The sequence below is a fragment of the Larimichthys crocea genome, chromosome XXI (assembly GCF_000972845.2).
Source record: "Larimichthys crocea isolate SSNF chromosome XXI, L_crocea_2.0, whole genome shotgun sequence".
Taxonomy (NCBI): Eukaryota; Metazoa; Chordata; class Actinopteri; family Sciaenidae; genus Larimichthys; species Larimichthys crocea.
The window spans coordinates 2,571,406-2,597,721 of NC_040031.1; the positions used below are offsets into that span (position 1 = coordinate 2,571,406).

A 26,316-nucleotide genomic window follows, 5' to 3' on the forward strand; every position below is an offset into this window, starting at 1 on the left:
GTTGGGTACCTCAATGCAAGCTTGATTTTGAATGCCACTGCCAACGCAGAAAAAAATGCACAATTTATTACAATCCCCTCTTCAGGACGCGCACGCACAGGCGCAAGCGCACACGAATAAAGAAGCGAGGGGAGGGGAGGGGAGGGCGGACAGAGGTTATCTGCACACACACACACACACACACACAAATGAAATGTCCCTCCTGGCTACCGTAGGGCTAGATGCACCTCGGCACCTCCCACTTCCGCGTTTCCAGTGTGGTGTATTATCTGTGTGTGTGTTGAAGGAGCGACAGGTTGTGGCTGTTCCCGTGCAATGCTCTGGTAGGTGTGTTAACTTGTAGTTTGAAGTTGCATCCTACTTGCTGTGTGTTTAGATCCCTCACCTCCACGTGCTGAGCGCTCTGTGCGGGTCTTGTGCGGTGATCACGCAGGAAGGTAAACACCAACACTGCGCATGTTTATATGGTGAGCGTGTTCATTCATTCACTCCTTCTCTGTACACGCTGACTGTTTGCCTGCGTTTAGTGTCGCCGTGGTCGATACATTTGGTTGTGTTTGTTAATTGTCTTTGTGTTTTTGGTCTGCATTATTATTTACGCTTCAGTTTTATTAAGGACAAAACACACCGAGACTGAGCGCAGCGGCGCACATGACGTCTCTGTAGGACGCGTTGCGCGTCATTGACTTAATTTACATGGAGAGGACAACAGACTTAACAGGACAAGGACAGGTCACAGGTGAGTTTCTTTATTTCAATAAATAAGTGTTGAGCGGAGCAAGTCTGAATAATAAGTTAGCAACATTAAGTACTGTTGCTTCATGTCACTTACACCATGACCAAGAAGTTACTATAACAGGTTGTTACACAGAGAGCGACTGCCAGCTTAAAGGTCCAGTCTTTTTAGTTGGCACTATTGGTACAAATGTTATATAATATTCATGTTTCGTGTTTTCATTGTTATATAATCACTAGGGATGCTCCGATCAGCATTTTTTGGGGCTTGATAGATAATCAGTGACTCTAATATGACAACTTTTTTTCAGTAACGAGTAATCTAACGTGTGACTATTTCCAAACCAGTAATCAGATTAAAGTTACTTATCCAAGTCACTGTGCGTTTCTATTTTTGCCGTTTTCCTTAGTAAAAAGATATATTTCCTTCCTTCTGGTGTCTTGGGGAGTGATGTCACATATGTGAGAAGTCATGTTTTCAGCATGAGGACAACAATATGTAATACATATCAAGCAGCCAGCGACACAAGCGTAAACAACAATAGAGGGAGGAGACAGATGCACGTTTTCTAGCTGGAAGTCACTATTTTGAGTTTGTGTCAGCTAAAGATCAACTGCTGAATGTATCTAATAAAGTGTAACTTGTAATATAACTTAGTTACTTTTGAAATCAAGTAATCAGTAAACTAACTGAGTTATTTTTTAAAGGAGTAATCAGTAATCAGATTACTTTTTCATGGTAACTGTGACAACACTTTAGATAATAGCTAATATCAATAATAGATAATGATAACAGAGTGGAACAGTCTCAGGTAATTTACATCACTTGAGGAAAAAAGTCTTGTTGCACGATCAGCCTTTCTGATCAGCACTTTGAGAGCCCACCGATCGACCTGTTTAGGGTCCATATCGGCCGATAACAATCAGTGGCCGATCGATCGGAGCATCCCTAATAATCACATGTGAATAAGAAACAATGTGTATTTCTCATCTTAGCTGAACCTTGTAAATCTGTAGAGGGAGCGGGTCCTCCTCCACAGAGTCCGCCATGTTGAACCACCATGTTTCTACAGTAGCCTAGAACATACAAACCAAACACTGAGTCTAGATAGGGCCTCCCGTGCATGTTGCATACATGCTTAGAAATGGAGGGTGAGGCAAAGGGGTTGCAATGTGTACCCTCACTGTTGGACGCCACTAAATCCTACACACTGGACCTTTAACAACACTCAAACAAAATGCAGCTGGTGTCAGTAAATGCTACCTCACTAATGGTTACAACAATAAACCAGCACAAAACTCCAATTACTATTAATTATTATTATTATTAACGTTAGTCACCATCTTCTGAAGGACATTTTTATAGGACATAAAAACATCAAACTACACACTACTCCAGCACTGCATAATGGGACAAGGGGACATAATAATTATTGAAACTAGATTGCAAACAGACAGAGAGCCGGCAGCAGTATCACAGTATTACAAAATGTAGATAAAGATATCCAATGCCTTTCTTATTATACATTTACTCCACATCACTTAGATGCATTCTTGAGCAGACAGTTTAGACTAGTAGATTAAAATGGGGGGGCACCAGAGGTGGACAGGCAACTGTCTCAACTCTCCACAGAGAAGTGCGTCATGGCAGGAGCGTATGGTGTGGTTGATAGATATGTGATGTTTATACATACTAGTATTTAATAATTGAAAAGAAGAAGACTTCTCTGTTTACATGGTGTGATCAGGCATACATTATACGTAATGAGAAATGATGCTATGTGTATATGTATATTTTTTTATATATGCTATGTCTGACATGTCTTCTCTACACAAATTAGATCCTGTTTCCCCCTGAACCTCCTGGAGCTGCTCAGGTTTGTAGTAACAGCAGATTTATTCCACATCTGCATTCATGACAGATAATCATTTGCAATCTCTACACAGTACTAGTACAAATTTGCAACAGCAGATGGCGTAGTTAACCCATTTAGTGGGACATAACCTGAACCTTTTCAACCCGTTGTTTTTTCAGACTTTTTTTTTTTTTTACTGTACTGTACTAATAAAATGTCTACCATAGGCATTAGCTTATAATGCACGTGTGGACAGCACTATTTAAAGTCACTTGATGACTTAATCTCAAGTCTCTTCTCATCCATTATTGTACAAACAGTAACACAAGAGCCATAGGATGGCTTTTTTTAAGGGGGCAATACAACAGACAGTGTAGCTAGTGACGGGTGTTTTCTGTCTCTGTACAACTGTTTTAAGGTTAGTGCTGTCTGTACAGTGAAGGGTTTGGTGACGGAGTTTCTCACCCATGCTCCACTCTCGATACTTGTCTGTTTGGTGGTAATTTTTTGTACGTCCCTCACAATATTTATTTATTTATTTATTGCCTTTTGAGCACAGCCCTGTCCTATTACAGTCTGATGTCTTATTATTACATTATGACTTATATTTTGTACAATTTTAAATGAAGTATACTTTTTAATATCTGGTTAAAGGGTTTGTAGTTGTCTGGCTGGTTGAATAATAAATTTTGTAAGTTTGGGAATTTCTTGTCTCTGTCCATAATTTACTGTGTGTCGTTTATTGGATTTGTGGACTTCTAGTTGAGTATTAAAGGCTCAGTGTAACCCAAAATATTAAAGGTAAAATTCAGGCCTCTCTTGCCACTTTTGGACAGAGCATACAACTTGCTGTGGGCTGTAAAATAGGAAGTTCCTAAATGAACCAATTCCAACAATATCTGTATATTGAATTTAAAATCAATCTTTTTTTATTTGCCAGGTACGTATGCACATAAACAAGGAATATGACCAACAAGCACAACATAAGTTTGACAGGTAAACATTAAACTACTACTTAGTATATAAGCTCCTCAATGGACCAGAGAGGGAGAGCAGAAAACTAAACAAATTAACAAAAGCACAGAAAGTTCCAGAGAGTGCAGCACTGCCGTTTTGATTGTACATTTATGGAGAGAATTCAAGTGGTTGGATTTTTAGCTTCTGAAATGATGTTCAGGAGTAAACCTGTAGAAACAATGCTTACAGTGTCCATTATAGAAACGGCATGATAACTGAGCAGGAGTGGCAGCTTCAGACTTCCATCTGTGTCTACACCGTATGCATTCAGGCCAAGGAGCAACCTTGTTGCTGGGAAATGAAGCCAGTGTGAAGGTGCCAAAACCTGCAATTCCTTAAGCGGCTACAGAACATTTCAGCTTCCATAAGCGCCTGTATTAAAATGCTCAACTTCACAGAATTTGTACAGCCAACATGGCGGCACAGGTTTTGAAGCTCAAAATCTGGTGCTTGTCGCCACGGGTGACGTCACTCATTCACTGTCCGTTTTTTCTTACTGTCATCGGTTCAGGCACATTATTAAGTGTGGGTCACCTGCATTTCAGCAGTGGTCAGAACCAAATACACAATCACTGTAGGGACCAGTGTAAAACCGAGAATAAAAAAGAAAAAACGCAGCCAAGCCATACAAAAGACCTTGTGGTCCCTGTTGAGTTTGTAGAGTCCATCCTGGTCTTAAGTCTAGACTGGATTGTCATCATCCCTTGGTCCTGCTGTTCCCCCTTCACTCTATCCTCTTCTTGCTCAGTGTTGATTTCCTGCCACTAATTAGTGTTGGTTGATTAATGAAATAAATTTATTTGTAGCACACTTTTTAAATAACATAGTGGGGGAAGGTATCAAGTGTCTATAAGTCCAAAGGCTCAAGTCCAAGTGAGGTAATGAGTCATTGGTATGTGTAGTGGCCATTTACCAAAGGCCCAAGTGCCTAGGCCAATTAGTCAACAGAGTAATCTTATTTTCGACACGTCCATAATCCTCTTGCGAAAACCCACTGCAGTCACAGAAATACAAAGGTGATCTTGAAGGATGATTAATTTAAAAGTTAACAACTTATAATGATCCAAAAATTCACAGAATCCACATCTTAAACCAGTCCACCACCGACTTGATGCAGTCCTTAATGTGAAAAAAGACGACAACGACGGTCAAAAACTTTTATCGAACCACACCTCCGTTGACTTCAGAGATTATAGAATTAAAGAACCAATTGACTAAACATTCTTCCTGCGCCCATGCAGACTAAGACTTGCATGACAGCATTGAGAAATAAAGCCGTGGCTCTTATATTATGTAAATTCAAGTCTTTTATTTGAGTCTAAAGTCATGTAACTCAGATCTGTTCCTTTACACTGTGATCTGTGAACCATCGTCCCTCTCAAGCCTTTTTGTGGCTTTTTAACAATCCGACTTTTGACGTTTTTTTTCCTGCATTTTTCACTAATCTGAACTGTTTACGATCTGATCTTTTTGTGTAAAATATTAACCTGGAACCAAAGATGGATTCCACAACATCAGATACACATTACAGATATAATCAGCAGAGCTGCTGTCTTCTCTCCTCAGGAACATCAGATTACTTCTTTGTTGCTGACTCCACAAGTAAACTGACATGATTATACAAGAATACAAATCACAAATACGTACAGCTGACAAGAAATCCATGAAATTTCCCCCAAACAGACAAAAGAGATGTCCCCAAACAGCCTTTTTTTCTAAGTGTGATATCATTCCATGAGATATTATTGTGTATTTATCTTCCGTGCTCTGCAAACCTCTCTGAGCTGCATTCATATGAATCTGTACCTTAATTAAAACTTTTATTAGCAGGTCAGTAACATGAACGCAACAGTGTCAGTTTCCCTCTTCTTCACTGTCATCTTCCTCTGTGCCACAGTTCTCACTCTCTTAAGTCGAACTTATTTGTAGGTCAGGGCTTTTATACGGCTCCCTGTCTACTTCCCCTGCAAAGCCCAGAACTGCTGCCGAGGCAGAAGAGGAGCTGGTTTGAGGGAAATCTCACAGCGGCCGGCTGTAATCAGCATCCCCGCTGCCTTGCTGCATCCTCCCCTGTGGATTTATCGGTCTGGAAAAGCTTTGGAACGCCAACATTAGTCACCGGCTGAGATGGAGTCCAGCCCAGAGACCCAGAAATTCAATTCTAGCAAAGCACACCACAATGTCTCCTCTTGATAGTGGCTGATATGCTGACCTGAGGTCTGCTCGGGGGCTGTCCGCTCACTGAATTTAATCCTTCTGTATCTGGCTCATCTGAATAAATTGAAAATGGTTAGTGGAACTGGGTTTGTTGAACTCTTGACAGATCTCCGAGGAGCTGCTTTTAGACATAAAGAGGCCTCCTCGTCCTGAGCCGATATGGTGAGCTACTCTTTAATTCAGTCTGCTCTTTTATGGTGCTGATATAAAAGCGGGAGCTCTTATTTCGGTTGCCGTCGCAGTCTAAGAACTCCCAATAAGTGTTTGTTTATGATAACCTGTCTAGTCTATTGCCACAGCTTGTTACAAAGCTGCTTCTGCATATTGGGTGCTGGCATGAATAACAATGGCGGGAGAGAGATGTACTGCATTAACTCGTTTGTCACTATGTCGACAATATTAATGCCTTTTCTGCAGACTTGATAAAGACTGTTCCCCCAGCGAAGCTCACTTTAATGTGCTGGAGTGCAGTTGTCACCGCGTCATAAACAAAGCCACACGGGCAGGAAGCTGATACAGAAACTGTAGAACCACAACCCGCATCGGCCAGACCACTGGGAACCAGAGAGAAACAGAGGAATGAGGCCCCTGATTATCTCTCATTCTTATTCTCTTCATGCTCTTATTTAAGTTTGCCATCTATGCCTCATTGTTATTTTTGTTTTTCTGCATTAATGAATTTTGATGCAATGTGAGCTGAGCTGTGTTGCCTCCTTATACTCCACTTTAGCAGAAACAAATGAAAAACAAAGTCACATTTAGGCTTTTGTTTTGTCGAGACAGAGACACAAATAGAGTTACAGTGAAATGGTGCTTCGATGGTGTCTGGTCTCTTGATTGGATTGTAGCCCACGTTTGATATTTCTCAGCCATTCTTACAGGTCTGATGCTCATTGACGTTGAAATGGTTGGCAAAACAACCAAGCCAATCAGAGCTGTGCGTGTAAGACTAAGAACGAGGGCATAATTTCCTGTGCCAGAGCTAGAAAAATATCTTTGGAGGTTAGAAACAGAAAAAAATTCAACTGTACAGGTTGTTTTTGTCTTTTTCTTTTTTGTCATTTTTATATCTTCATTAGACAGATGACAAGAAAAGTGCGGAGAGAGATGGGGAAAAGGACAAAGATCTGGTTGGACACAAATTAGATATGCTGCGGCCAATGTTCTGAAAAATGGACAGAGGAACCTTCACTGCAGCTTCTGTGTGTGTCTTTAGCCAGTTGTCCTCTTTTGAAAACTGTTCCTGTTACTTTGCCTTTCTTAAATAAGTTTATTGAAAATGAGTCCAGATATAGAAAGTCATATCTGATATGAAAGTCTGTTCAGTGTACAAGAAAATAGTACCAGACTGATGGCTAATGAAATTCTGAAAGTCGTTTTCTGTAGAAACACGCAGATAGGCAGGGACCTGTCGTGGACACTGATTGGCCTTTACAGCAGCCAGTGCTGAGCGTGCATAGCACTCAAGCAGCAACCTCCGGTGCTAAAGTGCTAAAAACTGTAATTCCTCAAGTGGCCACTAGGGATGGGCGATATGGACTAAAAAATGTATCCCGATAATTTCTAGGATTTATCACGGTAATGATAAAAACGATGATAAATAAACACCAATTCAGCCTAATCTTTTTGACTATAAATCTTTCACCAAAATAATAATAAAGACGAGGGGAGGGTGGTGGTGGGCTTGTCTATACCTGCTGAATGTAACCGCTGTGAAACAATCAGGAAATAACTTTTTATTTCTGTGATTAATAACAGCTTTATCAAGGCCGGTGCTTGCTCTCTGTTATTGTTGTCTGTCTGTCTCTCTGTCTGTCTCTTATTTTCTATCGTTCTCTCGCTCGCTCGCTGTCTGTGTTGTTACTCTATGTCTCTCTACCAAAGCGCTTTCTCTCTCTCTATCTAATCATCAGACACAAATTAAACTTCTTCGTGTCATTATATTTTGCGGCGTAAATTTCGAGTCAGACTCAGATTTAGAAGCTGGTACATGAAATAAAGTGAGAACACACACACAGGTAGATTATCAGAGTTTAGTCCATGAATCCACCTGGTTAGTCTCTGCTTCACGCAGATATCAGGCTGTTTGTGGAGGTTTGACCAATCCGAGTGTCAGATTGGCGGCCGGAACGTGAGGAAAGGGCTCTTCGCTGCCAAGCGTATCTGCTCCACCTTCCGCCATGTTTGTCAATATGCGTGTTCATCAATGGGAATTTATCATTTTTATCGTGGGATGACATATTAATAAGGTGGGGAATGTTTTTGACGATATATCGTAAACGACGATATATCGTAAACGACGATATATCGTAAACGACGATATATCGCACATCCCTAGTGGCCACTGAGTCACTGTGAGACAATCTCTGTCCAAGCGCCTGTATTAAAATGTCCAACACCGCATATTTTCGTAATCAAAACTGTGCTTCGGAAACCTATCGATGATGTCACTCATGCTCTGTCCATTCTTTATACTATCATTGGTTGCACCCCTACAACCAATTTAGCAATAGCAGTCCTATTGACTGTAGAGTGGTCCAATTAGCTGACTCAGGGACGGTTTTTGCTATGGGCAATGTGGGCGACCGCCTTGAAAAAAACAAACAAAAAACGCCACTTTTCTATACCGCTCATTTCCACATCAAGTTAGTGAAGTGGGTGCCCCCATTGTCACGTCAACTTACTGCTGAGAGTCATACAGGTTGTGTGTGTGTCAGAAGAGGCAACAACACAAACTGCTTCAAATAAATTGTATTTCATTCATAGAATTAACATAGACCCATATACCTACATGTAACTAATTGGGTTATGTAAAAAATGAAAAAGAAAAAAAAAAAATCTATGTGACCTCACATGACTCCGGTTGATTACAAAAACCAAAGAAGCCATCAGGTGCCCAGTTCGCCCAGGGCGTAAATGTAGCCAGGACCGCCTCTGAGCTGGCTCTACCTAGACTAGGAGCTTGTAGAAAACTCGGACCAGGACCAAACACAGCATCAGAGTCTTATGATAGGAAATACAGTACAGAGGTGGTTTTCTTTTCAGGGTTTGGCTTCTGGCATTATGGCCCTCAGTCAGCCTCACCTACTTGCACTGCCAACTGATCCAACGGTGCAGTTACCAAATGTGCTTGGCCTGCCTGATAAGGCATTTTACCTTCAGGAAACTCTGTAAATTACCTTGGTAATGTATTTCTGTAGCCCACTAACATCAGATTCAATAGTTAGCCATTAGCCACGTCAGGGGAAAACCAGAAATGATTTTCTCTGTAAAATATGATCCAGTTTCTTCAAAATCAATGAATAAAGTTACACAGTTGTGCTTTTGTCTGTCTCTGATGAGGCTCCACACCGGCCCTCAGAAACACTCCTCTGAGAATACAGTCGTCCCTCGCTATAACGCGCTTGACTTTTCGCGGACTCGTTGTTTCGCAGATTTTTTCAGTGTAATTTTGCATGCTTTTTTTTACAGCGTACTGTACATTGTGTACATCGCAATGTGTTCTGCGTCCTAAATTGGCTAAGGGAGAACCGCACATGTGTTCTGCGTCCTGATTGGCTAAGGGAGTACTGTACAAAATGCGTGTAAAAAGGTGTATAAAAGTGTGTGGTTAGGAGTCTTACGGCCTTAAAACATGTATAATAATTGTAAAACTTACTTTGCGGATTTCGTTTATTGCTGGTTATTTTTAGAATGTATCCCCCACGATAAATGAGGGACCACTGTATCTGCAAAATACTTACTTGTCATTGTTGGGCCAGGTACTGGAGTATAGGTGACATGTAGTGCTTGAAATATGGGATAAAAACACAAAGATCTTCACCTCATGGGGACTTAAAGATTAACTTAACAGTTTTAAAGATGACAATAATTCAGTTAGCTGATTATTTTTTCTATAATAGTAAATTAAATATCTTTTTGTGTTCTTTGTTCAGATAAAATAAACAATATAACATTTGATTGGCTTAAAGTCAGTTAAAATAATGACAATAGAAATAATTGTTAGGTGTGGCCATATGCTACTGTAAGAACTGTAAGTTGTCCCAAAGTTTGACATTGTTGGGATGCAAATTTACATCTGATAGCAGTAAAACTCTGATGGCACTGTGTTATTGATGAAATGGAAATGGAAAGAAAGTAGTCTAGGACTGTCTTCCTGTTAAAAAACAGTATATTACAAAGTGGTCATTTAGTTAACAAGGTGAGAAATATTTTTCATTTCACCGTGACTTTAATGTGAGACCTGCTGTGTCAGCCACATCGTTTTAAATGTGCCGACAGGAAACTACAGAAAACGAGGTCGTTTTAGTGCGAACGCTGCGGGGGCTCTGAGGTGCCGGCACAGAAACAATTCGACTGTAAAACTGAGCGGAAACCTTGAAGCTCCACATTCGAGCTTCCTCTGATGATACACTTGTTCTCTGCGAGGGGAATTATGCGGCGGGCTGTATGGAAGTGTAATGGCAATATGTTCATGTCAGGATGGATTGTTATGCTAGAATAGATTTTCTGCTCCGGCGCTGGAGTTTCCTCCCTCCAGCACATGGTGGGTAACTGATGTCTTACAAAGCTCAGAGGAGGCAGATCACTGTGTTTAATAGGACGTAACGTACACTGAGGCCGAGAACACTCTGCATTGTTTGAAGAGGCTGGAGCACTGCGTGTCAGTATGTGTTCATAGTACTGTACATGTGTGTATTTGTTGGTCTAGGTGTGAGTATACAGGTGATGTGTATGACTACTGTTTTATTATTAACAATAATAAACACTGTAATAATAACACTGAATAGCTTTACAGCTACAGTGCCTTGCTCAATGGCTGCATGTCTTGGGAATTAACCTGACCTAATATCATTTATCCAGGTGAAGAGTAGTTATTATCCATTTCATATCATCCATTTCAATAATTTGCATGTTTGCTTTCTTTTCCAACAGTGCAGATTGATTAAAGTCATGTTTGTGTGTAAATTATGAAATTGTTTCTTTGTCATTGCGTGATTATGCAGTTTAAAGTTCCCATGAAGTCAAAACTGATCACATAGACCTGTGTCCTGTATTATACATCATACACCAATGTCGGACCCAACAAAAGTCTTTTGTAGGTAATGAAAGTAGCTAGCACTAATCTAGCATTAATAAATTTGTTGCTAGTCTCTTTTTTAGAAATATAGTCGCTAAGAGGGTCTGAAAAATCATTAAATCTATATGAAAGTTGCCAAGTTGGCAACACTGGTATTCTTTGGGATTCTTAATGTCATCTTTAAGACTGTTCACTTTATCTTAAAAGTCCCAGTGAGATCAAAATTGATGTGTTTTTATCACATATTTCTAATGCTGTCACCTATACCCCAGTGTCTGGTCTTTAATGGTATTTTTGAGTTTGTCATCCTGGAAAAGGTTAAGAAAATGGTGATGACTCATTCTACAGTTTGGGGTGTAAACTCATTTTGGGTCCAATGAAATGCTTTTTCTCTTGTGACAGTGCTGCAGCTTCTAAGCCTCACTGATTACTGTACAAAAAGGTTTTTTTTTTTTTTTTTACTGTTTTCACTGATTTGGTCACACTTGGTCACTGGTTTTCTCTCTGGCTGCTCTACCTCAACTCACTAACCGCTAAGTTCTCCTAACTGCATCTACCGTTAGTGGACAATGGACCCAGGCTCAGTGGTATCCCAATAAACATGACAGGACACAGCAGTTGTCAAATAACACAACTTTACTCTTTCAAATTGCCTGCAGGCCATACTCTAAATTACAATTTTGTGCACAGGTGTCTTAACTTCTGTGGAGAGCAGCTCCAACCAAATATCACTCCTCACCTTAAATAAAACATCAATAAACAGTCGCGGTTTGGTTTGGTTTAAGAATTTTTTTTTGTTAGTTGTTTACACGAGACACCAATGGGGGTCTCCTGGATGAAAATCCTGTGTGTGTTTGAGCCATCCATCCACCTATCCACCAAGACTTTCTCTTTCTTTATACTCCGTCATCTGATCTGATATTTGTAAGACGCAGAGAGCTAATAATGCGTTGTGATAAGACGCAAATTACTTAAGATTGATGTGTTATTTATACACCATTTGGTACAAACAGCTGTTTGCTTTACGTGTTTGGCTATTCACAATCTTCTCATCTCACTTACAGAAATAAGTGCATTTCCCAAAACATCTTTACTGAAGACAATAGATTGTTAATCATTTGACTTTTTTTTCCTGCACAATAATTGATGTGTATTCTGCACACAGTAACTTTTTCTGTGATCCAGTGATGGGCTGTAGTATACATTTCACATATGCATATTTATGTTATGTTCTTTATGGATTTTGTAATGTTTGTTTGTATTGTATATTCAAATCTGTGCATGTTATATATTGTACTCAACTGCCAGACAGATTTTCTTCAGGGGACAATAAAGTTAATAAAGTTTAATTATTTTGAACACGAGAATGCATCAAATGCTCTTATATGTTTACATTTCTTTTTACCACACTGCTCTGCTGTTCTGTGTGAAGTCTTTGTCTTGAGTAAAAATGTTTAAAAAAAACTGAAAACCCATTTACGAGTAGAGATGATTACTCATACCCACAGATGATTTGTGTGCTTGCTCTGAAGTGCTGGTGAAGTAGTGGTGAAAGCAAAGATATTTGGGTTGTTTACAGTTGGCAGTAACCCTCTCTGATAGATGAAGGTAGTCTGTGTGAATGTGGAAGTTATTCAGTCTCCAAACACTCATCTACAATTAGTCATGATACAGACTTTTGGAAAAAAGGAACGATCTGCTTCTGTCTGTCCCAAAACAGTCTGGCTAACATTACAGTGATATTAATTTAGATAATCAACTTGAAATTAATGATATATTAATATCTTATAGAAAGACAAGATTTTATAAAAATTTTAGACACATTAAACTTTCTTTGCGAGGAAAAGAGTGTATCAAACCCACTGCTCACCATAGTCTCTGCGTAGACTTAAACCTGGGCCCCACCCCAACAAGGCACTGTTCAAAATCATCATGGACTATTATGGACTACTATAAGGTGGGCCGAATGATGCCTAGGTGCTCAAACAAGCCATCTGTAATGTCACCTACCTGTCAATCAAAGCGGCCATAATTATACGTAACTTTAAGCCCTGATATAATTTTCAAATAAAATTCAGACTCGGTACAGTTGTCATGAATGGGGAAATTAACTATGGAGACTAAAACTGTTTTTTTTTTTTGGTTTATTTCTGCTGTGAAGTTGGACATTTTAATATGGGTGCTTTTGGAGACTGACGCTTCTGTAGCCAGCCTCAATTGGACGCTTGATGTACTACAGAGTTGCAGCATGTTTCAGAAATGGCTCTCCACTCCGCTCTGCCCTGCAAAGAACATGCAGCTGTTCTATTTTCAATGGATGCTGTGAGCAGCCATGTCAATCCACACACACAGTAGACTGTATCACATCGCAACTACAAAGCTTTTTTGGTCCATTTTCCATATGGCCTCAACCCAAACCAGGAGCGTTTCAGAGTCGAGCATTTTTGGCCACCAGACTTTGTTAACTTTCTGAGATCTGGTAATTTTTCCTAGTTCCTATGCTCTGAGCAGCATCTGTCAAAAGTAGAACAGCTGCATATCCTTGATGTAGAGCTGCTCCTAAGGTGCTTCTGAAATGCACAACAGCACTTCTGGTGGTGTCACAATCATTGTTTAGAACAGTCACGATCAGCTCTGATGTCCACGGCACACCCAGAACGTAGATGTTCCAGGTGGAATCTCGTCTTTAGTGGCCTCTGCTTGGCCCCTTGTTGATCAAAGTCTGTCTTTTCTAAAGTTTGTTGTTGGAGCAATTGACACCAGAAAAGATCTCTTGCCATCTGATAAAACAATTCACATTCGTCTTGGCAAAGGTGCCTAAAGTGTCACAAACCACAGTATTGAATGCAAGTTTAAAGTTATAATGCATAACAGTAATACAGTGTACCAGACAATCGGAGATCTTCCCGCCTACAAATCTTCTGGAAATTTTTAAATGTAAGACAGTTAATGAGCGAAGGCGTGAATGGTCTCTACGTGGCCAAGGAAGAAGATTGTCAAGGGAAAACCATGTCACTATTGAAAGTAAACCAAAATGTTCATTGCACTGGCCTCCAAAGAAATGTGTTATTGACATATTTTGTAGTACTCCTTCATGTCTGTTGTTGACAGTCATGTTGTGTAAAGACATCACATAATAGCAAGGGAAAATACAGATTAGCTTCTGCCTTTCCATAACAGTTCACAGCTGCAGTGATGTTTACAGATGGGGAAACCGTAGAGGGAGTACAATGTGGTTTTGATGATGTTTCATTTGAAGTCTTGTGATGTGGAGGTAATAGCTGTAGCAGATCTCTAGAGTGAGGACGGTGGACGTCCAGACGAGGCTGTTAGCTGTTTGCTGAAGGCAGCGGTGCATGGCTGCTGCTGCTGCTGCCGGCTGGTCGGTCATTTCACGCCTGTCTGGGCTTCCTGCAGAGCACCGTGAAAAGCAAAGTGGATGAAAAACTGTCTGGGGAGAACAGACTCGGTATGATGTGTTTTCACTGTCCAATCGGCAAACCTGCGGTGAAAATTGACAGGGGAGGACTCCTTTTTGTGACGCCCGAATTCAGGCATGTTGTTGTCACTCAGCCTCATGTTGTGATTAAGCTCCAACATTACAAGTGTTACATGGTGGTGCATGAAGCAATACTGTACTTTATTGGAAAAGTATGTTATCTAGTCCAATATGATGCTGTGTGATCAGTTACATAGGTCTTCAAGGCTTCTGTGGGGGGTCTTGGTGTTCCATGATGGCTGAATAAATTTCTCAGGCTTGGGGCTTAAACCCATGCACATAATCCCCCAAGAGAACTGTCATAATCAATTCAAGTTTTGTTTGTTTAATTATACATGAGTCGGGTAGAGGCATATTCATTGTACGGAGGGAAGTGCTGTACAACAGAAGAGGTAACACCATGTGGACCGATAAGATGCAGGTTCAAGGTGAGCCAACAAAAGTTGAGTTTATTATTTTACTTCCTTATTTCAGAGGGTTATTTTTCTTGAAAAAAAAAAGTCTCTAGAATTTTTCTAGCAGCCAACCTCCATGTCGATATATTGTCTTGAAGTCTCTGTACGTTCTTGTAAAAGTGATGTTGACCAAAGAACTCAATCACATAACTTGAACATAAGAAGCTTTAGAATTTACTTTCAGATATTCAAACTAAGGCTAATGCTCAGATTGCGAATAGCCTTGGCTACATCATCTTTAATACATGAATTTTTTTTGGATTCTTGTCAGATGATGAACAAACAAATTTTGAGAATGTGCTTCACATAAAGAGCACATCAGTGTACGTTTTAGTCCTTGTTACTTGTCACAATATTGTAAACTCAGGAGGACTTTTGCCAGGGTCTTGTAGGACTGATGATTAGTAATCTGATTGGTCAATGGTCGGGCTATGGACATTGTTCAGTTTTGATATGATACTTTGAATTGAATAAAACATCCTCGTATATAAACAAACACTCCCCCAATGTCTGACTGGCCCTTGCTTGAACCCCACAAGCCTTGGACAAAACACTCTCATTACATGGTCTGTTTAATAGTTGTTTTGGAGCTTTCAAACTTTCTCTGAATGTTTTAAAGGACTCTTGTCTGTGCAGGCAACAGCTGGAAACTGTAGCTAAAGTGCTCCTAAAATACAACACTGTTAATGGGAATTTGATTCTTTATCGATTCCCTTATTGATTCCCGATAAATTATCTGTGTGGAAAACAATGATTGTCTTAGTTAAACAAAGAATCTGCTACATGCCTGTGTGGCACTAGTTTTATGTTCTAGGATCTTTATGTTTGGTAACAGACGGGCTGCTCAGTTGGAAAGCAGCAGCACCCCTGACTTGAAATGATCACTTTACCGAAATTACAACTAGCACCAAGCTTTGAAATGTTTCTTCCTCTCCCCTATGACTCCTTCCTGCAACTTTCCAGCAGAGGCCATGATATAAAGGAACTGATACACTCGGAGGCATATGATTCTGATGGACTCGATAATTCGGAACTGGTTGTCTTTTCCCATCTCATCCCAACTTATTGTGAGGTTGTTTTGTTTTCTCCATTCACAGATTTAAGACTGGACCTTCAGGCTCCATGTCCAGCTGGTATTAACACATCATCTGGATAAGGGTGTCCAATCCATGGGCCTTTACATTTAAGAGTTCATATTATCATGATATGACTGCATTGTGATTGGCTCTCAGTTCAGATTAGTAATGCTGGCCAAGCACTTTGCTAACAGCCAAACGTAACACAAGTGCAACACAACCCATAGCAGTCAGCTAATGTTACTTACCAGTCCAACAACCAGAAGTCCAGCTTGGCGTCTGTCTTTCAGCCTTTTATTTTACAAAGGTCTCACCAACAATTAAAAGTCAGTCCCATATTTACTCTTGTCCGGCGAGTTCTTGCTCGCTTACTCTCTCCTTTTCTCTTCTTAGCTTCATCCATCAACGTCCTTTTGGGTCTCTTAGTCTGTGCCATTTACGTAAAGACTGCTGATCCCAGTTTCATTGCTCGCTCACCTGGCTCTGGTCCCCATCAGCATTCCCCACTGGCCTGCCCTTGTCCTGGCTTGAAAACCTTGTCTGGACAATCCAGTGTTTCTTTGCTAGCGGTGTACCGTTATACCATATACCATTCTGAAACTGTAGATGTAGAGTACTCGTACTGTGTGAAAATGTAATCTTAAATTCTACTGAAATTTCCACTGTCTAATTTTCATTAGACAAATTTAACATATTCATTCTGGTACAAACAAACCTTGGGTAACACGAAGAATGAATTTATATCAAAAAGACATACCTACTCAATTTGAAACCTTGAAAGTCTGGGATTAAAAACCTTTGTCTAAATTCTACCTTTGACATTTTTTATCCTGACAAAAGGGAAAACTTTACATGCTTTGAAACTGTTTGATAATGACATCTTAAAATATTAATATTGATTTGAAAATGGCTATAACATTGGTACTTTCAGAAATAAGAGTTGGTTTAACTCTTGTGTGGTTGTTGTGATCTTTTATTTTTTATAAGAAATGTATATTTGTCTTCTTTTGTTATGCTACTATGTAGTTTACCCTTATCTTATTTCACTGGTTTCATACATGCACTCCCACTTGGCATGTTTTCTGTGAACCGTTTTCTCTGTAGTTTTACTCTTCTGCTGCTGCATCGACCTACTCTCCCCACAGAGATCAATAAAGTTTAATCTAACATAGTCTAATCTAACCTGAGTGCTGTTTAGTTACATGTGTGCTTCCATGGTTCTCAAGATGTTTGTGTCCTGTCCAGGTAATGGCTCAGCAGGCGTCGGCAGGGAGGCGCTACCTGCGGGCGTTCGTTAGCGGCTTCTTTGTTGCTGTTCCTGTCACCGTCACCGTCCTTGATCGATTCGCCTATGTGGCGCGAGTGGAGGGAGCGTCCATGCAGGTGAGACATTACAACACATCTATCACTTAGAGTGAAAAAGAAATCCTAATGCTGCCTGTCTTCAGAGACGTCCCTGGGGTCAACAGGAGAGCAGGCTGCAATTTCTAGATCTGTTAACTTCACAAACTACATAACAAACAGGTCAGAGGTTACAGCATGTTGTTGAGGAAAAAAGAGGCTGAAAAGCTGTTTTTGTGTCTCAACCAACATCTTTGAATTGTTTTTGTCATTGTGGTGCAGGATAAACCTTGTGCAGTAATTTACTGGCGCAGCTTCGCCAGCAAAGTACTGTATTTCTTATATTTCTATGTTTTAGAATAATTGTGTATTACTAGAATTCGAATATATTTCTATGTTTTAGAATAATTGTGTATTACTAGAATTCGAAGTGCAGTTTATATTTAGTAAAAATTAGTTGACTTTGCTTTTCTTTCTTCTTTTTTTTCAAAAGTTTAACAATTTTTCAATGAGGTGAATATTTGGTAACTCACTGTGACAATTTCTTTGTGAAAAGGGAACATCAAACTGTTTTTTATTTACTTTCTGCAGATCAGGAGTAGTCTTGTGTATTCCAGTAAAGTGTTTTTATGAAAACATAAACTTAAACTTATAAACTTCAAACACTGGAAAATAAGGGAATGCGTGTTTGGATCAAGCAGCAACCTCGAGTAGCCGTTCGAGACAGGCTACAGAAGTGAGTCAGTCTCCATAAGTGCCCGAATCAAAATGTCCAACTTCACAGCAGAAATAAACATGTTTAAAGCCTGGTACAGACAACAAAAATTTGGTCTCTTGGGCTAATTTCCCGGACTATGAGGATGCTGATTTTTTTTTTTTTTGTAACTCACCTGTTCAAATTGTATTAAGGCTTAAAGTTATGCATGATCAACAGTGCTGCCGCTTTGATTGACAGGTAAGTGCCATTACAGATGGCTTATTTGAGCAACCAGGCGCCGTTTGGCTCATCTAAGGTCTGCCGATGATCCACGTCTATGCAAATATTTACATTAGCCAGGAGGTAGAAGAAGCAGTACATCCAACATGGTGGTGGCTAGTGTTGCATATTTTCAGCCTCAAAACAGCACTATGGGTGACGTTACTCATGATCTGTCCATTCTTTATACTGTCATTAGTTTGGACGAGTGGCTGGGTCCTACTTGGAGTCACTGAGCTTCTTGATGAGGGTGGATTCACTGATGCAGCCTTCTGCTTGACCATCTCTTTTTGCTTTGCACTTTCTCACTGCTTCGTGCCCCACCAGACAAATATATCTATCAGGTGACATCAGTATATGAATGTGACATATTACAAATATTTCAAACTGAGACCAAATGTTGACATGCACCAATTTCAGCTCAAACATATCTTTTCAACAACATTTGACACTGTTCTAAATAGCAGAAACTTCAGCTGGAGAAAGCCTCACAATTATTTTCCTTGACAAGAAAAATGGTATGCCATTTCCAAACATTTTGATGCTTCAGCGCGAGAAATAGAAATCAACAAAAATAAATGAAAACTTTTTTCAGAAACTAAAAAGATCTTCATTACTATTATTATATTATTACTATTTATTATATTATTATTATATATTTATTTATTTTCCCCACTTTTCTTTCACCTTCCCAAGATGCTTAGACGTTAACAGTACATTTTACAGTAGGTTCCTGTAAATCTGTGTTCTCTTGTTGTAATTATGTTTTTATTTCTCCCAGATTGCGTTGCAGTTTATAGACATTAATTCAGCAGAATATTGTTCAGATTTCACTGTAAATTACCATCAAAGATTTCCAGTGTATATATTTTTAGCATATCTGTCTGTGCAGCTCTGCTGTTGGATCAATAAATGCTATGAGGCACGCTCCATATATATTTTTTACATGTACTTGACATGGTAGAACATGAAGGCAGACTGCTGGTCAGGGGAGAAGAAATGACTACAGATACACAGTATAAATGATTCAGAAATGTCAGTGTTTTTATACATCATTAAATATAGTTCCTGGTCCTCCCGAATTCATGCAGCTTGTGTTGCTAGGCAACATCTATCTAAACAGGAAAGTCTGAGCCAGGAGGTTTTTTAAAATAGGTTTTACATCTGCTTCCATCACACACGTACAAAGTAATTCAACTTTGAACATTTTGGACTTACAAGATCAGAGAGATTAGAGCTGCTATCTGCTGCTTGCTACAGACGGTCCATCTTTAAATTTGTCTGGTTCTCAATGAGAACGTACATGTTTCTATACACAATAACTAAACCTCTAAGCTTTTTTAGCTAAACCACACTTTTGCTGTCCAGATACAGTTTAATACTAGTGCTTTAATTTAGCAAACACACAAATGTCTAGGTATCTGGTTATTCTGTCTGGTTATTACAGATTAGATTACAGCCAATTAGAATTGGGAATTCTCTGTAGCCATGATAAAAGCATATGTTACACTTATGCCTAAAATAAGGGTTTCATTTTTCCAAGTCTGTCTTTTACCAATAGTCCCATATGCACATTGAAACTAGTTTGTCTTGCTGTAATCGTTCTTTCTGTTCTTAGTGGCCATTAGGCGATCGCTTCAGCTTCCAGTGGGAGCAATTTGGGAAAAATCCACAGTCCTCCTCGTGTTTAATGGTGAACTACACGGATTTTACATATTTAACTGTGTTTCTAGGTGATGCCACTTGGGTCAGTGTTGACTGAAGACTACAAGCATAGAAATAAGAAAAATCTGTCAGTGTGGAGTTAGAAAGGTGTGTGCTGAGCAGACCTTTGTAGCTGCTCGTCATCTCTGCTGCAGGCTAAAAGCTCCAGGCTACAATAGACACTACCAGCACAACACATGAGCTGTCAGCTGTCGAAATGCAGAGCATCAAAAACGTTGGTCTTCTTAGTGAATTCCCTTCTATTAGTTGAATTTGACTCCTTTGATGCTGCCTCTGTATAAATAGCTTCTGCCTCAGATTTCTGTATGAGATTATGGGACAAAGATTCTGTAGAAGACTCCTCAAATACTTCTATATTTGTTTTGGCAAAGTAAAATTGTAAAAGTACCTATAGATCCTGCATCCATAAACATTAAAATACAGACAAAATACCCCAGAATGATTTAAAAATAGTGTTTATCTGAACACTGGTATGGTTGGTGTAGTTCATAAATATTCATATTGCTCAAGGCAATGCCGTGTTTCATCATTTAGCTTGGAGAGAACAACAGCTGCTATGTCCAACACAACTATCTGCTATATTGCTGCAGACCGAACAAAACTGAACTGCTGGTCCTCCCAGCCAAACCTACTATAAAACCATGACATCAGCATCAAAATTGACTCCCTATGTCTTGCCCCCATCAGGGTGTTGAGAAACTTAGCGGTTGTGATTGATGACCAACTAACCTTTTTCAGTCATGTTGCCTTAGTTGCCCAGTCATGCTGCTTTGCACTTTACAACATCAGAAAAATCAGACCTTACTTAACGCAGCATGCCAATCAACTCCTGACACAAGCTGTGATCATTTCAAGACTAGACTACTGTAATGCCCTCCTGACGGGCCTCCCAGCCTCCACAGTCAAACCTCTTCAGATAATCCAGAATGTGGCGGCGCGCCTGGTCTACAACAAATCCAAAAGGTCACATGTCACCCCGCTGCTCATCGAGCTCCACTGGCTACCTGTTGCAGCCTGCATTAAATTTAAAACACTAATGCTCGCCTACAAAGTTGTCTCCGGTACTGCACCTACCTACCTGAACGCCCTTGTACAGGCATATGTTATCTCATGGCTGCTGCGCTTCTCCAATGAGTGACGCATGGCTCTGCCACCTGTTCGCTCAAGGCAATCCAAACTTGTTTCATTTGTTGTTCCCCGTTGGTGGAACGCATTACCAGTTCCTACCAGAGCAAGGGCGTCCCGCCCTACCTTTAAAAAATCTCCTGAAGACCCAGCTCTTTAGAGATTACCTTCTCTCCTAGCACTACCTACAACTGGACATGAGAAAGCTACCCCTTTAAGAATTGTCATAGCACTTACTGACGCTTTCTTATTGCACTCTACCTTGATTGTTCCCTTCTCTGTAAGTCGCTTTGGATAAAAGCGTCTGCTAAATGTAAATGTACGGAGCCCTTAAAGGGACATGAAAAAAAATAAATAAAATGAAACATTTCTAGTGAGGTACTTTCTTGTGCGCACCAGAAAGTATTGCATGTGCGTGTGATGTTTGGCAGACCATCCATTGCATTTCGGTTTGTGTTTCTGTGTAACAAATGACAGTATAGGAGTTAGTTCAGCTATATTTTAACCTGGGACTTCATTACAAGGACATTGCTGCTTTTCTTGCAAGTCATCACAGTCATGTTGTGTCTGAAAGATATTTAAAACGAATTTTGAAGTCTTGTAGTCTGTTTCGGTGCAAGGGATACATCACTTTGGATCGCGTAGTTAATTTCATTTATGAACAGTTAAAACATTTGGCCAACTCAGGAAAAAAGAGGTACACTTAATTATAAAATAACTTGACCCGAGTGGTGTTGTACTCAGAGGAAGTAGACAGCTCCATTGCCAAAGCTGTTTTGCAAAAGGGCCCAATTATGTTTGCCACTTGGACTCTTATGACAAACTGAAGCCATTTAGTATCTGTATCAATGGCTGCATTGACGGCTTTTCTCAGAAAATTATCTGGATCAATGCATTTACCACCAGCGGTGACCCAAAAATCATCGGAGGCTGTTACATGGAGGCAGTCCAGAGATTAGGTGGTTGTCCAAGGATTGTCAGAGGCGACCGGGGCACAGAGAATGTTAGTCAGAGACTTTCAGCGTTTTCTCCGTCGCAACATTCACGACAGCCCTGCCATTGACAGCTAAATTGGTTACAAGAAATTTACATAAATAAACAAAATATCGCAAAGCAGAGAGCAGGATCAACAACCTTCTCTGTGTTAAACGTGACGTTTGTCCGGCTCTGGATCAGCACAGACACGCCTATCCTATCATTTCTCCTTACTTCATCAGAAAAGTCAGCATTAAACATTAAACATTTAATTCAAAATTCATCTAAGGCCCACATGAGAATTACAAATTGCATATCGATTAACTTGTTTTCTTACTTTCTAATATACTGTTATTCTAGGACGAATTAGATGAGACCATCCATGTGTGGGATTCACATGTCATCAGACCATCAAAGAATGACAGGGTACCCAGTGGTCAACCTCGAATCATGTACATGTTCCCAGAACTCTACACAAGTGATCACCACATTTCCCCAGTGGACAGAGCTGATGTACAATTCAACATCTGCAACATTCTGATGGTGGAGTCACAGCTGCATCTTCCAGCTGATTCTTATCAAGTATTGGATTTGTACCTGCATTTGAGGAGTGAGATAAGAGCCACTCTCTAATTTGAGATGAAACCACATTTGTATCCATCTAAACTGAACACGTAATCAGACAATTCTTCTGCAGTCTGCCATGCTTTATTCACCAAACATTGTCAGTTGGAAAGTTTTCCCAGGAGCTATGTAGAAGCTTTATTTTGAAATTTGGATTATTTCTCTATGATTCTATGATCTGTCACTATGTGCACACTGACTGTTACAGAACATTTGCAACGATATTGTGCACACAGTTTTTCAAGGTACTTGGCAGGTTTTGCCTGTCATGGAGTATTAGCTCTTCTCAGTAATATGTGCTGGAATTAGAGACTTAAATTTGTTGTACAGCATATAGGAGTATTGTCATAGATGTTTTACTTTGCCTTTACATCAGTCATGAACAGGAAACAAACAAAATCACAACAAAGAAAAACAAGATGGCAGGACATGAAAGAGGAATTACATTTTTATTCAACAATGTTGTGCTCTTGACAGTTACTGTCTGTATGTTTACCATATGAGGCTCTAACAAAAACAGCCATGGGAAGTCATTTGAAATGGTACTGTATGTGCATCGAACAGGTATTATTTTGTTGAATACTAAACTTCTTTCATAATAACAATTGCATAAAACATACACATGATAATAGGAAACGAAAAGGGATGTTCACCTATGAGAGCAGACTTTTCTGACATATCAACATGATTAAACTTAAACTGTCTTCTGGGCTTAAACAAAATGTAAAACTCAGTGTGCTGACAAATATTCTCCTCTCCTTGTGCAACAATTTTTTCTTAGTTGTAATACATGAATAAACAAATAAAGTTTTATTTATGCGAATCTGTAGAAACTGTTTGTTTCAGACAAATGCCATAACAATGTCAGTAGAAGAGGAACATGTGTAAGATCCCTTACGTTCACTACACAATACCTATTGTAAAGCAATCGCCAGACAGGAACCAAGTACTTGACAACAGGCAAGAACAAAAGCTGGTGACAGTCTGATTGGTATGATTTTGTGTTCTAGGTATCCATTCACACACTCTTTTAAGAGCTTGCCATGCCTTCTCAGAATAGTCTGGTCGTAGTCTGGGTACTTGTTCATCTTCCCCCTCACACTGTTCCAAGAAATGTTCCCAGAGTATACCTCTCTTGACAGACCATCACTGTCCACAGCTTTCTCATTTGTAAAGCATTAAGTAGTTTTTGTTCCATGAAGATATTAAGGACGTCATCAACTATGTTTACTCGTCTTAATTTTAAATGAAGGAGTTCTTTTTCAAATGTAATTAGGTGTGATTTGACAATCAGTATATCAATTAGGATGCAGAAATGAATTATGCTGGTTCTAGATTTGCTGCTTTTCTGTTTTATATCAGAATACATGGAATATCTTTTGGTTTTGGAATGTTTGGATGAAAAAGTAATCTGAAAACATCAGCTTGGTGTGAGAGAACTTTGGATGACAATTTGTTACTGTTTTTGTACATTTTATAGACATAATAATGAATAGGGAAAACTCTTTAAAAGAATGAATAATGGCAGTAATATTTTTTTGCAGCACTGTTAGAAATGACTCAGTTCTACACTACACCTGCATACTATTGAAGTCATGTGGATTCCAGGGAAGGGTGGAGTCTTGAATTATCACCATCATCACCAAAAACGGGTCCAAAGTTTACTTCAACATCCTCAAGAGATGCTTTGATGGCAAGGGCGAGAGGGGAATCCGACTCGTCACCTTAACAACTGGTCTGCATTTTGATTTGACACAGGCATTAAACAGTCATCTTCAGATCCATGCCTGCTTGTCGATTGCTCAGTATGACTGCCAACATCATCGGAAGATGGTGGATGCAGGACCTCTGTGTTGCTCATCTCAGGAGTTGCTGGTGTTGATTAACTGATTGGTTCTCCTCTCTGTTGATAATTAAATGAAAAAAACAAAACAAACATATAATTATTACCTTATCTTTGTTTTTGCATCATCTGATCAAAGCTGTCATGTCTACTATCACATTCATGTGATTAAAACATCTCGCACCTGAGCAGATGGTTTTGGTATATGTATATTGAGTTAACGTGGCATTGAACTCAAAACCTTTTGCACACTTTCATCATCTTAGCTGCATTTAAAATTTGAGATGGATTACACTTGTTGTTTGCAACAAAATCATGGTGTCTTAAACGCCATCTCTGTGTCCTCATAGACTTCACGAGTTCTCAAGTTTTGAATTATATCTTTGACATATTTTTTTTGTTTCAGTTTCGTATGTGATATTTTAAATGATCAATTTTTGTTTCAATTTTTAAAAAGTATTGTTTGAACATTTTGGAAAATATTAATCTCCATACAACACAAGTTCCATAATGTATATCACAAACTGGGTCCATGAAAATGCAATACTGGGGCTTACTTTTTCATGGTTTTCCTGCATTGAGCCACTGGGTGCTGGATCCAAATCAGTGAAGCTGATCCATTAAATGATCAGTTCCAGTCCTTCAGTGATGACGTCTTCTGGTTTTGTTCCTCAAGGGTCGTCTCTGCATTGTCCTTGTCTATAAAGAAATCAGCAGATCAGGAAATTATGGGCTTATACATCCGTGATTGTCCAACTGTTCAAAACAAGTCTTTCTGAACTTATTGTGATTAAACATGCACATAAGTGGAGACTGTGAGCAAAAGTGGAGCAAATATATTTAGAAAATTGTATTTACATCTCTTGACCTTGATTCAGCAGATAAATATTATAAAATATCTAAATAATATATATTTTGCAGGCTTCATGTTCCTAGTAGATTTAACATTGAGTTAATACAATAGATTTATTCTCAAAAATTACTGATTCTACTTGTTAAATTCCATGAGAAGAAAGACAGATAAACAACATGGTTGTAGGACTAAGATTATTTTGACCAGTTCCACAAAGACTGAACTGCACCCTCTAATTGCACCAGAATTATGCAGCATTTGCACCCACAATCTGCCCCGTTTAATGCAGTCTAATTGAGAAAGCCATATGTAAGAACACAGATTGGTCTATAATGAACATTGAAAGCCTTACAGCTCTTAATATAACTCAGGCAAGTTTGATAAATGTTAGATTAATGTCTGAATCATACAATTCTGTTGTTCAGGTGTCACTGAATGTGTGGATTTCACAAAAACATCACTACTGATATTCTGTTTGTTGCCCACAGCTGGCTGCAGCATCACAAGGCAGCTGAAACCATACCAAACTAAGAAAGGCTGACGCGTGCGTCTGCACACGGTGCTGAGGTAGCTTCATTAACATGACTGGCCAGGATTCGATGATAGTTAATGTTCTGTGTTCTACTATACATCTATGCAGGTCAGCTGTTACACATTGTGTCCAGATAAATTCTAAGCCTCATCCCATCTGTTATTTTTATTTTAAAATCTGAAATACATTTGAGTCCCGATCCCACTCGATCCCACTTGAGCTTAGAGGCATACGCACAGGAAGCACAACTGCCTGTGCTTAACCTAAGGTTTCTCATGAGCACGAGATACTTTCTGGTGTGCACAAGAAAGTATCTTGTGCTCACTAGCTCCATATAAATGCATGATGAAAAATACAGTAACAAAAGTATATTGAAAATAAAGTTTT

General features: G+C 39.5%; 1 protein-coding gene across 4 annotated transcripts in view; it reads left to right on the top strand.

Annotated features, from left to right (window-relative positions):
* Positions 1–195: 195 nt before the first annotated feature.
* Positions 196–26,316, top strand: part of immp2l (inner mitochondrial membrane peptidase subunit 2) — a 162,584-nt gene continuing 136,463 nt past the window's right edge. Inside the window, exons 1-2 of one of the 4 annotated variants that reach the window (XM_019264948.2) lie at positions 196–323; positions 17,181–17,318. In XM_019264948.2, the coding sequence (XP_019120493.2) occupies positions 17,184–17,318 (135 nt within the window). In that variant the 5' untranslated portion in view covers positions 196–323; positions 17,181–17,183. Of the gene's footprint in view, positions 328–363; positions 468–17,180; positions 17,319–26,316 lie in introns of those variants that run through there. The other 3 variants (XM_027272969.1, XM_019264947.2, XM_027272970.1) reach the window with 3 other exon arrangements.